This window comes from Phyllostomus discolor, chromosome 2, assembly GCF_004126475.2.
Source record: "Phyllostomus discolor isolate MPI-MPIP mPhyDis1 chromosome 2, mPhyDis1.pri.v3, whole genome shotgun sequence".
Classification (NCBI taxonomy): Eukaryota; Metazoa; Chordata; class Mammalia; order Chiroptera; family Phyllostomidae; genus Phyllostomus; species Phyllostomus discolor.
In genome coordinates, this window is record NC_040904.2 from 92,025,509 (window position 1) to 92,043,222 (window position 17,714).

At 37.4% G+C, this 17,714-nt stretch overlaps 1 protein-coding gene across 1 annotated transcript in view; it reads right to left on the reverse strand.

The window, feature by feature from the left end:
* Positions 1-17,714, reverse strand: part of SLC9C1 (solute carrier family 9 member C1) — a 101,148-nt gene that overhangs the window by 16,192 nt on the left and 67,242 nt on the right. The window contains exons 17-19 of the mRNA XM_028504510.2: positions 9,274-9,423; positions 7,861-7,912; positions 6,553-6,701 (exon numbers count right to left, since the gene is read on the reverse strand). Of these exons, the coding sequence (XP_028360311.2) occupies positions 6,553-6,701; positions 7,861-7,912; positions 9,274-9,423 (351 nt within the window). The remainder of the gene's footprint in view (positions 1-6,552; positions 6,702-7,860; positions 7,913-9,273; positions 9,424-17,714) is intronic.

A 17,714-nucleotide genomic window follows, 5' to 3' on the forward strand; every position in this document is an offset into this window, starting at 1 on the left:
GTTTCCAGCATTGGCTGTTGTAAATAACATTGGGATGCATGGGTTCTTTTGAATTGGTTTCAGGATTCTTAGGGTCTAATCCCAGCAGTGGAATTGCTGGGTCAAAAAGCAGTTCCATTTTTGTTTTTTTAAGAAAATTCCAAGTGTTTTCCACAGTGACTGCACAACTCTGCATTCCTACCAACAGTGCACTCGCATTCCCTTCTCTCCACATCCTCATCAGCACTTGTTTGTTGATTTGTTTATGATGGCCATCTGACTGGTATGAAGTGGTATCTCATTGTGGTTTCAATTTGCATCTCTCTGATGGCTAGTGATATTGAGCATCTTTTCACGGGCCCTCTGTATGTCCTCCTTGGTGAAATGTGTTCAGGTCCTTTGCCTGTTTTTTAATTGGATTGTTTGTCTTCCTGGTGTTGAGTCATGTGAATTTTTTATATATTTTGGAGATCAAACCCTTGTCTGAGGTATCATTGACAAACATGTTTTCCCATATGGTTGGTTCCCTTTGGTTTTTACTGATGTTTTCCTTAGCTGTGCAGAAGATTTTCAATTTGATGTAGTCCCATTTGTTTATTCTTTCCATTATTCCTCTTGCCCTAGGGTACATATCGGTGAAAATATTGCTGTGTGGCATATCTGAAATTTTACTGCCTATGTTTTCCTCTATGTCTTTTATGGTATCTTGACTTATATTTAATTTTTTTATCCATTTTGAGTTTATTCTGGTGTATGGTGTAAGTTAGTAGTCTAGTTTCATTTTTTTTTTTTGCATGCACCATTCTAGCTCTCCCAACACCATTTGTTAAAGAGGCTATTTTTACTCTATTTTATGCTCCTGTCCCCTTTGACAATATTAATTGACCATCAAGGCATGGTTTTATTTCTAGACTCTCTATTCTGTTCCATTGGTCTGTGTGTCTTATACCACTACCAGATTTTTTTTTTTATAGTGGGCTTGTAATATAGTTTGATATCAGGTATTGTGATCCCTTTTTGTTCATCTTTCTCAAAATTGCTGACACTATTTGGTCATTCATGGTTCCATATAAATTTTTGAAATATCTGTTCTAAATCTGTGAAATATGCCATTGGTATTTTGATAGGGATTGCATTTGGGTAATATGGACATTTTAATGGTGTTAATTCTTCCAATTCATGAATATGGTATAATTTCCATTAATTTGTATCTTCCTTAATATCTTTTTTCAGTGTTCTATAGTTTTCTGAGTATAGGTCTTTTACCTCCTTGGTTAAGTTTATCCCTAGGTACTTTATTTATTTTTTTGTTGTTGCTATAGTAAATGGGATTTTCCCCCCTAGTTTCTGTTTCTGACATTTCATTGTTGGTGTAGAAACATGCCTTCAATTTCTGATAAGTGACTTTGTATCTGTAATTTTGCCAAATTCACTTATTAGGTCAAGTAGCTTTTTAGTGAAACCTATGTGGTTTTCTATGTACACTATCATGTCCTCTGCAAATAATGACAATTTTACTTCCTACTTTCCAATTTGGATGTCTTTTATTTCTTTTTCTTGTCTGATTGCTGTGGCTAGAAACTTCCAATAGTATGTTGAATAAAAGTGGTGAAAGCAGACACTCTTGTCTTGTTTCTGATCTTAGGGGAAAAGATTTTAGTTTTTGCCTGTTGTGTATACTGTTGGCTGTTGGTTTCTCATATATGGCCTTTATTATGTTGAGGTATGCTCCCTCTACTCCCATTTTGCTGAATGTTCTTATCATAAATGGGTGCTGTACCTTATCAAATGCTTTTTCCACGTCTACTGATATGATCATGTGAATTTTGTCTTTCCTTTTGTTTATGTGGTTTATTATGTTTACTGATTTGTGAATATTATACCATCCTTGCATTCCTGGGACAAATACTGCTTGATCATGGTGTATGACCTTTTTGATGTATTTTGGATCTGGTTCGCTACTATTTTGTTGAGGATTTTAGCATCTATGTTCATCAGAGATGCTGGCCTGTAGTTTTCTTTTTTTGTTGTGTCTTTACCTGGTTTTGGAATTATGATAATACTGGCCTCATAAAAAGAGTTTGGTAATCTTCCCTCTTCTTGAATTTTTTTTTGAATAGTTAGAGAAGGCTAGTAGTTAGCTATTCCTTAAATGTTTAGTAAAATTTGCCTGTGAAGCCATCCAGTCCTGAGCTTTTGTGTGCCAGGAGTTTTCTTATTTCTGCTTCAATTTTATTAATTGTCAGTCTAACCTGGCTTTTTGCTTCTTCTTGATTCAGGTTTGGAAGATTATATGTTTCTAGAAATTTATCCACTTCACCTGAGTTGTCAAATTTCTTGGCATATAATTGTTTGTAGTAATTTCTTATGACCCTTTGTATTTCTGTGGTATTGGTTGTAATTTTGCCTCTTTCACTTCTGATTTTATTTATTTGGGTCCTCTTTCTTGTTTCCTTGATGAGTATAGTTAAAGGCATGTCAATTTTGTTTATCTTTTCAAAGAACCAGCTCCTGGATTCATTGATCCTTTGAATTGTTGTTTTTTTGTTTTTAGTCTCTATGTCATTTAATTCTGCTCTGATCTTGATTATCGCCTTTTTACTACTTGCTCTGGGCTTTGCTTGTTGTTGTTCCACTAGTTCTTGTAGATGTAAGGTTAGGTTGTTTATTTGAGATTTTTCTATCTTTTTTAGGTAGACCTGTATTGCTATGAACTTCCCTCTCAAGACTGCCTTCACTGTGTCCCATAGGTTTTGGGCTGTTGTATGTTAATTTTCATTTTCAGAAATTTTTTATTTGTTCCCTGATATCGTTTTTAACTCATTAATTATTTAATAGTTATTCATTCCCCACAAATTTGAATGTTTTTGAGTTTTATTGTCTGAGGTTGGTCTCTTTTTTTCCAGCCATTGTGATCTGAGAAGATGCTCGATATGATTTCAATTTTCTTGAGTTTATGAGACTTGTTTTGTGACCTACCATGTGGTCTAGCTCTGAAAATGTTCCACGTGCATTTGAATGGAATATCTATTCTGCTTCTTTGGGGTGAAAGGTTCTGTATATATCAATTAGATCCATCTGATCTAGAATGTTGTTCAATGCCACAATATTCTTGTTGATTCTTTGCTTGGAAGATCTGTCCATTTTTGACAGTGGGATGTTAAAATCCGCTTCTATGAGTGTGTTACTATCGATATCTTTCTTGAAGCCTTCCAAGATTTTCCAATATATAATATGTTGGTGCTCCTATTTTGGGTGCATATATATTTACTAGGTTTATAGCATTTTTGTGGATTGTTGCCTTATATAGTGTCCTCTTCTACTTATTTTTATGGCTTTTGTTTTGAATTTTATTTTGCCTGCTATAAGCATTGCTACCCCAGCTTTTTTTAAGTGCCTCTTTGTTTGGAATATCTTTTCCTATTCCTTCACTTTGAATTTCTGTAGATCTTTTGTTCTGAGGTGTGTCTCTTTAGATAGTATATATGTGGGTCATGTTTTCTTATCCATTCAGCTACCCTAAGTCTTTTGATTGGAGAATTTAATCCGTTTACCTTTAAGGATACTATTGATAGGTACTTATTAATTGAAATTTTCCCTTTGTATCTGTGTTCCTCTCTTTTTTTCTCTCTTCATCTTCTTAAGGCAGTTTTTTTTAGCACCTCTTGAATGCTGGTTTGGTGAAGATGTATTCATTTTACCTTTTTTATTTTTGTCTGGGAATCTCCCTATTTTGCCTACCACTTTAAATGAGAGCCATGCTGGGTAGAGTAGTCTTGGTTGCTGGCCTTTGCTTTTCATTACTTGGAATATTTCTTGCCATTCCTTTCTGGTGTGTAGTGTTTCTGTTGGGTAATCAGCTTATAGCCTTATTGCAGCCCCCTTTAATGTTACTAGCCATTTCTCTTTTGATGCCTTTAGGATTCTCTGTTTTTCTTTAACTTTTGCCATTTTAACTATGATGTGTCTTGGAGTGGTCATATTTGGGTTCATCTTGATTGGGACTCTCTGTGCTTCCTGGACTTGCGTGACTTTTTCTCTCATCAAGTTAGGGGCATTCCCCATCATTATTTCTTCAAACAGGTTTCTATCCCTTGCTCATCTTCTTCTCCTTCTGGTATCCCTATGATAGATATTATTATGTTTCATGTTGTCCTGCAGCTCCCTTAAACCCACTTGCTTCTTTTTGAATCTTTTTCTGTTTGGTTGCTCTGTCTGGGAAGTTTTTCTACCTAGTCCTCTGGCTCAATGATTAGATCCTCTGTTTCATCTAGCCTGGTTTTAATTCCTTCTACCGTGTTCTTAATTTCAGATATTGTATTCTTTATTTCCTACTGGCTCTTACTGATAGTTTCTCTGTCTGTTTTCATGCTGGTGTAGTTCAGTAAGTTCCTTATATCTGCCCTGGAGTTCTTTGTAGTTCTCACTGAGCTCACTGAGCATCATTATAACCATTATTTTGAAATCAGTGCCTGATAGTTTGCTTGCCTCTATTTTATTTAGTACTCTTTCTGGGGATTTCTCCTTTCCTTTCTATTGGGGGTTGTTTCCTTGTCTCCCCATTTTAGGTGACTCTTCTTTTTGTTTATGCCTCTTAGAATGATCTGTTTTGACACCCTGTCTTCATGGTGTTACCTTCTGTGTTAGTGCACTTGTGGGATTCAGTAGTGCAGTCCTTGTTCCCCTGAATCTGATGCTTTTATAATGCCCTTTATGCCACTTATGTGAGCTCTCTGGGTGTAGTTGAGGTTTGGTTGTTGTTGAGTCATTCTTTGGTGGATCATTTCCTCTGGCTGGCTTGCTGAGAATCACTCCACCCATCATGTCTTGTATGCTGTTGTGCAGGTGCACTGTCTTCTCTTTCTAGATCTGCCACTGGTGATGTCAGATGGTGTCCTAGTCTGGTCCTAGGCAGCCTGTTTAAGACTACCAGTGATCCACAGCCTGTGACTCTCTCTTTCAGTTGTTAATCTAGTCAATCTGTAATCAGTAGTCAAGTTTAAGCACCACAAGGTTGGTGCAGAGTAATATTGTGGGTGTAGCTATTGCTTCCCCTCAGGCTGATGCCACTTGGAGGGGACTGCACTACCTGAGCAAGATGGCTCCTGTGGTATGGAGAATGACTCAGCACAGGGATCATCACAGCTGTGCCCTCGGTTCTCTCCCCAAAGCCACCATCACCAGTCTCTTCTCAAGCATCTCTAGTACACTCTGTCCCACCATTGCTAGATCCCAGGGTAAGTGGCTGCAAATGAAATTGTGTGTGTTGGCCCCTTAAGAAGTCTCTGTGTTTCCAGCCTGTTCTCTCCCTGGCAAATGAAAACCCTGCCGCTTTTCACAACTGGACATTGTCTGGGTTCTCTTCTGGCTCTGATGCTGTAGGTTGGGGAGCCCAACTTGGAGTTTAGGCCCCAAACTTCTCAAAGGAAACCCCTGACCACTGAAATTTCTCTCAGGCACTGCTGCTGCTGCCCATGGGAGCTCAGCCATCCCTCTTGGGTCTCCTCCACACTCTGTATCAGTCATGTAGTCATGATCAAAGAAAATTTACAATGTGAAAACATCTGTATAGCCAGCACTCAGGTTAAGAAATAAAACATTTACTGTTGCTAGAATCCTCCCTTATGTTTTCTCTTAGTTATTACTCCTATTGAAGGATAATCATTTGTCTATCACCAGAGTCTAGCTTTGTCTGGGTTTGAGCTTTATCTGCATAAAATCAAAAAGTATATACCTGTTTGTGTTTGATTTGATTTGCTCAAATTATGTTTTTGAGATTCATCTACAATGTTGCAGGTAGGAAAATTCATTCATGTCATTTTCATTGTTTTATAGAATTATTTTGTATTATTATACCAAAACTTTATCTACTGTTGATTAGCATTCTGATTGCTCCAGTTTGGGGCTTTGTAATGCTGCTGTGAGTAGTTGTTTGCTGTATATATTTGTATGTATATATTTCTGTTGAATATATGATTATATAATCTTTGTGTCATAAGATATATGGGAAAATTTAGTAGATTTTGCTAAGCAATTTTCTAAAGTGATTGTATCAGGTTACATTCCCACTCTAATGTTCCAGTTGTTCTATCATTTGCTTATACTTGGTATTGTCAGTTTAAAAAAAAGTGAAGAATTCTGGTAGTTGTGTATTGGTATTTCATTTTAGTTTTAATTTGTATTAAGCTTATAAAATGATATTTGGCACATTTTATATTTATTAGCTTTTAAATACCCTCTGTTGTGAAGGGCCTATTCAAATCTTTTCCTGTTTAAATTTTTTTTTGTCTTATTCTTATTGATTTATTTATAAGAGGTTTTTATGTATGGTGTTAGGAGAGACCCAAGCACAGAAAGGAATGATTCTTCATTATGGAAAGATGGGAAAGAAAAGTTGACCACTAGAGTTTCAGAAGGAAACTTTATGGTGTGTGCTTTGTTCTAGATAATTATTTTGTTAGATATTCATACCTCAGGGATGGCCTATACTAGAAAGAGCCAAAAGTAGGCTTGAAGATCATAAATGACTACATATCAAATAAGTATAATTGGTTTGAAGATATTTTATCTCACCTTGTTAATTTCAGAAGCTTCAATTTTATGAAGAATTCCTTTTAACCTGAAAACCCTAACAATTTCTCTAGCCAAACTGAGCATGACATTAATCTCTTCCTTTGTTTTCATAGTGACAGCAATTTCTGGGTGATCATACTCTAAGTAGCCTGAAAAGTAACAAGATAGTTTCAGATAATATAATGACATTGTCTAAATATTTTATTTAAACAGTAAGCTAATATTTCTGCAATAAATCCATGGAATACAACCCTTAATACAGGAAAAGTCTCTCTCCCTAATGAGGCCTCTGCAATCAGTAGTTGCAGCATTCTGCCTGTCACTTTCCTGTGTTCAGGTCAAACTTGTGTCATGAAGAAGGACAGACATCCTCAGCCTTATGATTAATCATTCTACCAATCTGCCCGCACAGGACACTTGAGAGGCTATTGTCAGCTCTAGGTCTGAAGTTCATGACCTGCTTTTCTATTCTGTTTGAACCAGGATTTTTGATTACAGACTGTGGGTTTAGATATGGCTTTGATTAAGTGTCTTCAATCAGCCTGGATCATTTTCCACTCATTCTATCTGTGCATCTGTGTGCCTCATCCATCTAGGCTCTCTGCCTGCCTGGTCTAGATTCCTAGATGCAAAATGTGAGTTTCATCCTCTTAAATTCTACATTTGAGTTTACCTTGGTCATGCCTTCTTGTATGGCTTGACAACTGTCCACCAGGGCTTGCTGTGTCCCTTTGTTGCCTATCATTTAGTATCAAAATCCCTTCTCTTCACACACACTGTGCTATTAGGAGTGTGTCTATCCTACTCCTGGGATTTGTTCTGCACTAGGAGCATGACCTGGCATGATTCAGAGAATATATTCTGCCATGTTCGGGCATTGAGCCTCACAGAAGCCTTAACAATTCTTTCTAAAGCCTAAATCTTCAGATAGCAGCTCTGTGGCAAGTGACAGGAAAAAATAACTTCTTTCCTTTTGCTGCTCAGGAAGGTATGCACACTTCTGCTTGGAAAAAACAGAGTTTATAAAGTGGTAATAACACGTGTCATCATGCCATGCAAATGTGTTTTCTTTAAACAGAAATTAAAAGGCCTGCATTGTGGCATAAGGCAGAGAGAACAAATTCAGAGAGGTAATATTATACTATTCAGTCCAGCCAAAAGTGATCTATTGATTGTTGAAGTAATCTACTTTATTATTGGTAGTCAAAAGGTTCCCTCATAGATCAGTTTAGTTCTCAAAACCATTGGTCCTCTGAAATGGTAGTAATAAGAGATGATCATGAATCTTTTAGGATGAGAGGTACCTACCTAACTCTTTCATGGCATGTACCGTATTCCTTGTTATCCTCCTTAATAACATCTACAAAACAAAAGAAACATTATCCTCGTTGGAAAACAAACTGTTATGTCTTAACATTGGCAACTGGTGCATTTACTAACCCAAATTGCCAGCTAAAGAAAAATATGAAGAGCTTTTCAGGGATTAGAATTGAGTTTTGTACAATGAATTTTATTTTGCTTCAGAAAGAGGGGTGGGGAGGATAAGGAGTGGCATCATCTAGGCTGATTTTGAGAAGCCTGAAAACGAGTTATGTCTTCCCTTAAAGTAACTTGCTTTAGCATACTATTGATTCTCAAAAATGTGGGCATGGAAGATATTTTGCCATTCAACTTTATGACAGCCTCCATATTTGGAACATACAGGTGGCTTTCAAACTTAGGTGAGTTAGAAAATGTGGCCGAGCTCCGTGAGAACAAAAATGAGGGCTAAAAGTGAACAACATCTTTGAGATTTAAGGCAGTTTGTATTTTCTACTGTGTATCTTCAAATTGAAGAGCCAAATATGAGTGGTTAACAAAAGTAACAACATTCAGGAAAATGGTTTTAAAGTTATAGCATACTCACAACTGTAACCCAACTTTTGCCCCACCCTGTATTAAATGTTCAATTTTCCGAAGAACAAAGCTTGGGCATATAATATATATCATTCAAATGTTCTAAATTTCCCTGAAAAGTAAATATTTAATTTCTGACACAGCTGACAAACTTGTGTGCCCAGATGAGTGTTACTCTGCCTCAATCAAGGAAATAAAATATAAAAGCTAGAACTTAGGACCTAGAATTCTCTTTGCCATTTACCAGTTATGTGTTTTGGGGCATCATCATTTAACCTCTCTTGGCTTCATTTTTCTCCTCTGCACATTGAGCAAATTAAAGAAGGTTTCCCTCTAGATGAGTTATTGTTCTTTTTTCCATTTGCCAGGTCCCCATCCTTTCCTTCTTTCACTATTTACTGTGGAAAATTCAGGGGCAGACAGAAATAGAAGGAATCTTTGTGGATTCTGAGGAAGCTCTATTGGCTCAACACTGCCAGCACTTCTCATTCTCCAACATTTATTATTTAATGTATCTGTAGCCTGATATATCCTGGAACTTGTGCTGGGAGGGAACTAACCACTGCTCATGGCTCTCATTATTGCCTCTCCAAGGATGAAAAGGTCTGTTCTAAGAGCCTTGTGACTTGCTAACATGGCACAGACATTTTAGTAAGGATGCATTTCAGTAATTTAAGTGTAGACTAGTTTAAGTTTTTACAAAAATTACCTAGCAAACCTAGGATCAAAGACAACATCTACATATATAGACAGAGACCATGATGGGAATCTGCAACTGAGGGATGGGGAAAATCAACCATTTTCTCAGTATTTAGTTTATCTCACCTGTTTAACCTGTTTAGAACTTGCAATCTGATCAATTATAGTCATTATGTCTGCTTCACCTTGGACATATCCTTTTAGTATAGCATACCTATAGGACAGCTGGTGACTCATCCTTTTATCTAAAAATTGCAGCAACTTTGGTGTTATGAGCTGAAAAAAGAGGACTACTATTTAATATTAATTGTACAAATTTTAGCTGATTATACATTGATTAACTAAAATAGATAATATTTAAAACAACATGCTCTTAGCAGTAACAATACTAATTTGTAAAGTTTCTTGTTATTGTATTCATAGTATTTTTATAACTTCATGGTTAGAGCTATTTTCCTACAACTACTAATATCAGACACCTATGTAATGTTATGGATTTGTTATTTTATTTTATTTAATAGTTAATTTAAATTATATTTTTCTTTTTTCTTTTTTTTCATTATCATTCTCCACCACCCACACACCCCAATAATGGCTTTACTCTTTACTTATTTTCTTTATAGGGAATTGGATGATATTTTCAACTGGTTGAAATTATTGGAAAACAATGCAATCAATCTTTTATGGACTTAGTTATAAAACTACTGTCTATGAAGTACTGTTACTTTTATCTGCTAAATCTCCTACTAAACTTTTTACTAGATGGTTCATTAGGTTAGGACCTATGACAGCTATACTCTCTCTTTGACCCTACAATTAATTTTTCATTGTTTCTATGCTGAGGGTTTAATTCCAGGTTACCTTGTTGCCATAGTGCAACCCTCTCACTTCAGCAGAGTTGGCTGTTCCTTGCTTTCCTGTTTATGCTTCATAATTTTCACACTCTGCCTCTCAATCATCTGCCATTAATCCTCAAGGAGCTTATATTCATCCTTCAAGATTCACTTCAAGTATCAACTAGTGAAGGAAGTCTATATCCCACTAGTGTTCTGTGAATATTACTGTTTTGCACTTTCTCTACCACATAACAAGGGAATGTCTAGACAGATTACTTGTTTCCCTTTCAGTAAACTGCGTGGAAGCAGAAACTATGTCTAATTTGTTTTCATATTTCAAGGCCAATCATTTGAAATAAGGGTTAAGAGGTTCCTGAATATATAAACAAACTTAGTTGGCATATCAATTTCTTCATTTATGATATTTGGTTTACTCTATATCTTCCTATCAGAAAGAATTAACTAGTCACTGGAATACACTAGACTTACCTTCCTCACGTCAATGTACACACTAGCATCACTTACAGTCTCATAAAATACTAAAAAGGAAAGGCTACTAGTTGCATACTTTAGACCTGGCTGGTTTATGCTTCTCAACAGCAAAAGTATTTTTAAACATATGTAAGAGATCTCTAAATGTAAACATTCTAATCTATTAACTTTATATCTTAATGAACTATATATTATTTAGCTTTGCATCTCCCATAGTGCTTATATGTGTATGTGTCTTGTTTTTACATGCATAGAGAAAGAAGAGAGGGAGGTGAGAGAAGGGAGAATGTCTGTATCCATATATAAATAAATATATATATTTTATATGCTTTGTGATAGAGGGAGTTTTATGTCATTGAAATAATCATATAGAAAATAACTACATATCATACTTGTTGTAGAAAGATGTATTAGACAATTAAAGGTAACTTTTGATGCTGTTATTCTATAACACTATAATTTCATATTCCATAAAATGTTTTTTTTTTGTTTCTTGAATTGTGTAAATGTACACTATTTGTTTTGTCACCATGAGTAGTTTGCATGGTTATTTTTGTTGTTATTGTCACTGATTCACAACTTTTATTCCAGGCATCTATATTAACAAACATTCCTTTGGGGTTAATTTGTAATTATATTAATATAGAATTTTTCATGTGCTCTCTATTCAAATAAAAAGCTATGATTAGAGTATTTCTATACTTTCATGTACTAAATTATTTTCTAATATACTTTGAATATTTATACAATATGTCATATAACTTAATTTGTCAAAAGAATCTAAAATTTAAAATATAAACATCAGTCCAACAGAAGTGGAAGCCATAAAACTAGTCAACTTATTTTAGTTTACATTTTTTTAAAACTGTCAAAATAGACTTCTCTGGGAGGTTGGAAGATGGTGGCGAGGTAAGTGGGAGTAGAGCCCAGTTTTCCCTGTGTCCAGCCGGAACACCTAGCTGATCTTCTGAGGAACAGAGTGAACAGCCAGTGGAATCCAAGCTTATATGAAGTTTGGAGGCAAAAAATTGCAGAGAACATTGAAAAACAGATGGTGAGGAGATTGTGCTGGGATGGGAATGTCCCTGGGATCTACACAGGGACCAAGGCTGCTGTGACCCAGCCTGGCACCTGCTGCAGGATATGGGGACAAGAGTTAGATCACCAGCTCACTTCCCTACCAGAGCAGGGAGGCAGCCCGGCACCAGGAGGGACCTGGAGGCTGGAGGTCTGTGGGGGGATAGAGATGAAGTGGGAGATACACAGAGGCAGTACATATCTACTGGCACCATGGACGCCAGCACCAGAGAAATTGGGGTGCCAGACACACCTATAGAAGGGAGGAGTTGGCTCATGTCAGGCCCCGATTCAGATACTCACCAGACTGGTTGGAAAGTTGGGCTGTGTGAAAAGTTGTGCACTTATTAAGAACTGTGGGGAGCTGCTTTGTGAGGAACTCTCCAGCAGTGGCTAGCTCACCCCAAAGGTGATTTCAGCTGCACATGCCCAGAGAGAGTGGCTAAGGAGAACAATGCACCCAGAGGCAGTAGCTGAGCAGAACCATGCACCCCGCTTATCTCGCACTGCACACCCAGAGTGAGTGGCTGAGCAGAACTGTTGTTCCGCTTATCTTGGGCTCTGCACCTGAGATTGACTCATGCTGTGAGCAGCTGAGTGGCTGATTTGAGCCTGGTGGCTCGTGGAGGACCTGGGCTGGAGGTCCAGCTGGGAAACTGTGAATATTGTGACCCAGACCTGGTCCCCATCCTTTCAAAACTATAGGAAGGGAGAAAAGCAAAGCTCAGCCCCCCTCTTCCTGTGGTATCTAGGAAGACCAGCAGAACTTGCTGAACATGTTTAAAGTTAGCAGGAGGCTTATTATTATCTTTTTTCCTTCTTTTTGGATCCTCTCTCTTTTTTCCACTTTTTTCTTCCTCCAAGTGAGACAGTAAGACATGGAGTTACAAAGGGTCTAGAGACAGATTGAAATGGGGAGTACAAGGTTAACCCCCAAAACTGAGAAACTGAGACAAATGTCACTTTGTTAAACCATAGAGTTGGCATTTTATTTTGTATGTGTATTATTATTATCTTGTCATTATTTTTGCTACTTTTATTTTATTAGTATTTTTTATTTCTCTTCCTTATGTTTAGTTTTCTTCATTTTATTTCCCTGTTTAATTGCACTGTTTGACTGGTTTTCCTTACTCTCTTTATTTTAATTTTCCTTCTTTCACTTCACCCTTGTTCCAATAACACACAACTCTTGATCAGGTACTTTCTATTTTGCTTATCCAAATCATATATTTCTTGTCATATTATTGCTGTTCCAGTACTATTGTAAATAATTGTAGTTCCATACAATTGTACATACTATACAAGAACCCTCCATGATCTGAACCCACTTCACTTTCATCTTTAGCATTATTATTGTTGTGGTTAACTCTATTCTCTCTCACACTTCACCTACTTTCCATCCTTTAATCTCACTATATCTCATCATCTAACCTTGCACAAGCATTCTGTTTTCTGGATTCAGCTCACAATCATCCTCCCCTCTAATAAGAGTCTTATCTCTCTTTCACATTTCATAAAAAAGTGGCCAGTTGGGTGAAATATTACAGTTAATACTATACTTATCCAAAGAATCTCCTATCAATTCTCTACTTCCTGGTACTTTAAATCTCATATAATACTCTCCTGCTGTCTTGATCCATTTCTCCTACGCCCTGCCACTTATCACAACAAGAATAGGTGGGAACTGGGAACATAAGTATACCTACTGGAGGAGAAAAACCACTAACAAAGGAACCACCAAAAGGTAAAAACCCAAGTACAACAAGGGAGCCCACACAACCAGAAAGAAGGGAAAATCTAGAGCATCCAGACAAGGAGGTCAAAGAGAACACATGCTGAACCTCATAGAATTCTGACCATAGAAGTTTACCCTACAAAGACACCTAGCAAAGCAAAACATCAGGAAGCACAGACACAAACAAAAAGAGTCAGTTAAAATGAGGAGACAAAAAAAGAACATGCAATCAAAAGAAATGGAAGACTCCCCACTAAAAGAGCTAAACAAAATGGAGGTAACTAAACTATCAGATATAGAATTCAAATTAATGGTTATAAAGATGCTCAAGGAATTCATAGACAACTACAAGGAACTGAGTGAGAACTACATCAGCATGAGAAAGGAAATAGAAACTATAAACAAAAACTAGGAAGAAATGAACAATAAAATTTCAGAAATGAAAAACATATTAGAAGGAATTACAAGCAGGCTGGATGAAGCAAAGAATTGAATCAGCAAGTTGGAGGACAAGGTAGAAAAAAACACTCAGTTAGAGCAAGAAAAGGAAAAGAGACTCAGAAAGAAAGAAGAGGTGGTAAGGGAGCTACAAGACAACATGAAATGTAACAATATCCTTATAATAAGAATACCAGAAGGAGAAGAAGAAGAGCAAGGGATAGATTTGAAAAAGTAATGATGAGACTTTCAGCCAAGATGGAGGCATAGGTAGACACACTATGCCTCCTTGCACAACCAAGATAGGGACAACAATTTAGAAACAGAATAACAACTAGAACTGACAGAAAATTGAACTGTATGGAAGTCGGACAACCAAGGAGTTAAAATAGACACATTCACCCAGACTGGTAGGAGAGGTAGAGTCGGGTGGCCGGGCAGAGAGGGGGCACGGCACTCAGAGTGGTGGGACCAGGCACATAAGGCATCCTGGGTGCACAAGACTGCAGCAGGTAGACCCTGATCCCATAGACAGTGACTGGCAGACCCCAGGCACAGGGTAGGAACTGATAGACCCAGCAAGGCAGTGATTGTGATGTGAGGCACTGTGTGCAACCCAGGGTCCCAGCACTGGGAAATACAGCCTTGGGGCACTGATTGAAAACACCTGTGGGGGTTGAGGCTTGGGGAGAGAATCCCAGCCTCACAGAAGAGTTTGTTGAAGAGACCCACAGGGTCCTAGAGTACACAAGCCTACCCACACAGCAGTTAGAACTAGAAAGGCCCAGTTTGCTTGGGGGAAGTGGCAGAAGGGACTGAAGTCTGACGGAGAGAAGAGAAAGTGCTATTGTTCCCTCTCAGACCCTGCCCCCACATATACTGTCACAACCCAGCAACTGGGTTGTCCTGCCCTGGTGAACACCTAAGGCTCCATCCCTCATACATAACAGGTGAGAGTAGACAAGAAAAAAAATGGCCCAAACAGAAGAACAGATCAAAGCTCCACAGCAAATACAATTAAGCAACCAATAGATAGTCAACCTATCAGATACACAGTTCAAAGCACTGATGATCAGGATGCTCACAGAACTGGCTGAATTTGGTCACAAATTAGATGAAAAGCTGAAGGCTACACTAAGTGAAATAAAGGAAAATGCACAGGGAACAAATAGTGATGGAAAGGAAACTGGGACTCAAATCAATAAAGTGGATCAGAAGGAAGAAAGAAACAATCAAACAGAAAAGAATGGAGAAATAAGAATTCAAAAAATCAGGAAAAACTTAGGTACCTCCAGTTTAAACTTTTCAACATCCGAATTATAGGGGTACCAGAAGGGGAAGAGGAAGAGCACCAAGTGGAAAAGTTATTTGAACAAATAATAAAGGAGAACTTCCCCCTTCTGGCAAAAGAAATAGACTTCCAGGAAGTCCAGGAAGCTCAGAGAGTCCCAAAGAAGTTGGATTCAAGGAGCAACACACCAAGGAACATCATAATTACATTTGCCAAGGTAAAAATGAAGGAGAGAATCCTAGAAGCAGCAAGAGATAAGGGGACAGTAACCCACAAAGGAGTTTCCATCAGACTGTCAGCTGATTTCTCAAAAGAGACCTTGTAGGCAAGAAGGGGCTGGAAAGAAGTCTTCCAAGTCATGAAAGGCAAGGACCTACATCCAAGATTGCTCTATCCAGCAAAGCTTTCATTTAGAATGGAAGGGCAGATCAAGTGCTTCTCAGATAAGGTCAAGTTAAAGGAGTTCATCATCACCAAGCCCTTATATTTTATGAAATGTTAAAGGGACTTATCTAAGAAAAAGAAGATAAAAAACATATACAGTAAAATGACAGCAAATTCACAATTATGAACAACCACACCTAAAGCAAAAACAAAAAGAAACTAAGCAATCAACTAGAACAGGAACAGAACCACAGAAATGGAGATCACATCACATGGAGGATTATCAACAGGGGAGTGGGAGGAGGAGAGAGGGAGGAAGGTACAGAGAATAAGTAGCATAGATGGTAGGCAGAAAATTGACAGGGGGAGGGCAAGAATAGTATGGGAAATGTAAAAGCTAAAGAACTTATGACACATGGACATGAACTAAAGTGGGGGAATGTGGGTGGGAGAGGGTGTGCAGGGTGGAGGGGAGTGAGGAGGGGAAATGGGACAACTGTAATGGCATACAATAAAATATATCAAAAATAAACCATATTTTTAAAAAAGAAAAGAAAAAGTAATGATGAAAAACTTCCCTAATTGGATGAGAGAAAAAGTCACACAAATCCAGGAAACACAAAGTGTCCCTATCAAGAGGAACCCAAAGAGGCCCACTTCAAGACACATCGTAATTAAAATGGAAAATTCTAAGACAAAGAGAGAATCTTAAATGTGGCAAGGGAGAAACAGGAAGTAATACACAAGGGAGCACTGATAAGGCCAGCAGCTGACTTCTCAATGGAAACATCCCAAGCCAGAAGAGAATGGCAAGAAATATTCCAATAACGAGAACCAGAGGCCTGCAACCAAGACTACTTTATCCAGAAAGGCTCTCAATTAAAATGGAAGACCAAATAAGAAGCTTCCCAGACAAAAGAAGTCTAAAAGAATACACCTCCACCAAACCAGCTCTGCAAGAGATGCTTAAGGGACTGTGTTAAGAAAAGGAAAGAAAAATGTGACAGAGAGAGCAACACATGTATGAAGAAATGGCAATGAATAAGTACCTATCAATAATAACCTTAAATGTAAATGGATTAAATGCTCCAATCAAAAGACACAGAATAGCTGAATGTATCAGAAAACATGATCCTCACATATGCTGCCTACAAGAGACCCACCTCAGAACAAAAGACCTATACAGACTGAAAGTGAAGGGCTGGAAACAAATATTCCAAGCAAATGGACTGGAAATAAATAAAAAAAAACCTTGGGTAGCAATACTCATATTGGACAAAATAGACTTCAAAAAAAAGAGCCATAAAAAGAGACCCAGAAGGTCAGTTCATAATACTCAAGGGAAGAATCCATCAAGAAGACAAAAACATTGTAAATATATATGCACCCTTAAAGAAAATCTTGGAGCACTTCAGGAAAGACATTGACAGCAACAAAATTATAGTAGGGGATTTTAACACCCCATTGTCAAAAATGGATAGATCTTCCAAACAAAATATCAACAAAAATATTGTGGCATTGAAAAATGTCCTAGATCAAATGAACATTTATATATATATATATATATATATATATATATATATATATATATATATAAAGCCTTTTATCCCAAATTAGCAAAATACACATTCCTTTCAAATGCACATGGAACATTTTAAAAAATAGACCACATGATAGGACATAAAACAAGACTCAACAAATTCAAGAAAATTGAAACCATATGAAGCATTTTTTCCAACCACAAGGGACTGAAACTAGAAACCAACCTCAAGGAAAAAACTCAAAAACATTCAAACTCATGGAGATTGAATTGCATGCTATCAAAAACTGAATGGATCAAGAATGAGATCAAGGAAGAAATCAAAAAGTTTCTGGAAACTGTTGGGAGCCTCCCTGCCTGGTTTCAGGAGCTATAACCCCCTCATGGCTAAGGTTGAGTGAGCAACCTTCGGACCATAAGCCACTGAGGAGACAAAGCTTATCTCCCTGGCAGAAGCACCGCTTCTGCTTCTTTTCCCATAACTAGCACCCAATACTTGATCAGTCAGCCAATGACGGGTAAGTTCTAAAATCTTATAGATTCCATAAAAAAACTGCTGGACCTAATAAATGAATTTGGCAAAAGAGTGGGATACAAAGTCAATATCCAGAAATCAAACGCATTTTTGTATACCAGCAATGAAATATCAGAAACAGAAATCAGGAAAAAATGCCATTTGATATAGCAACAAGAAAAATAAAATATCTAGGAAAAAACTAACCAAGGAGGTAAAAGGCCTGTACTCAGAAAACCATACAACACTGAGAAAAGAAA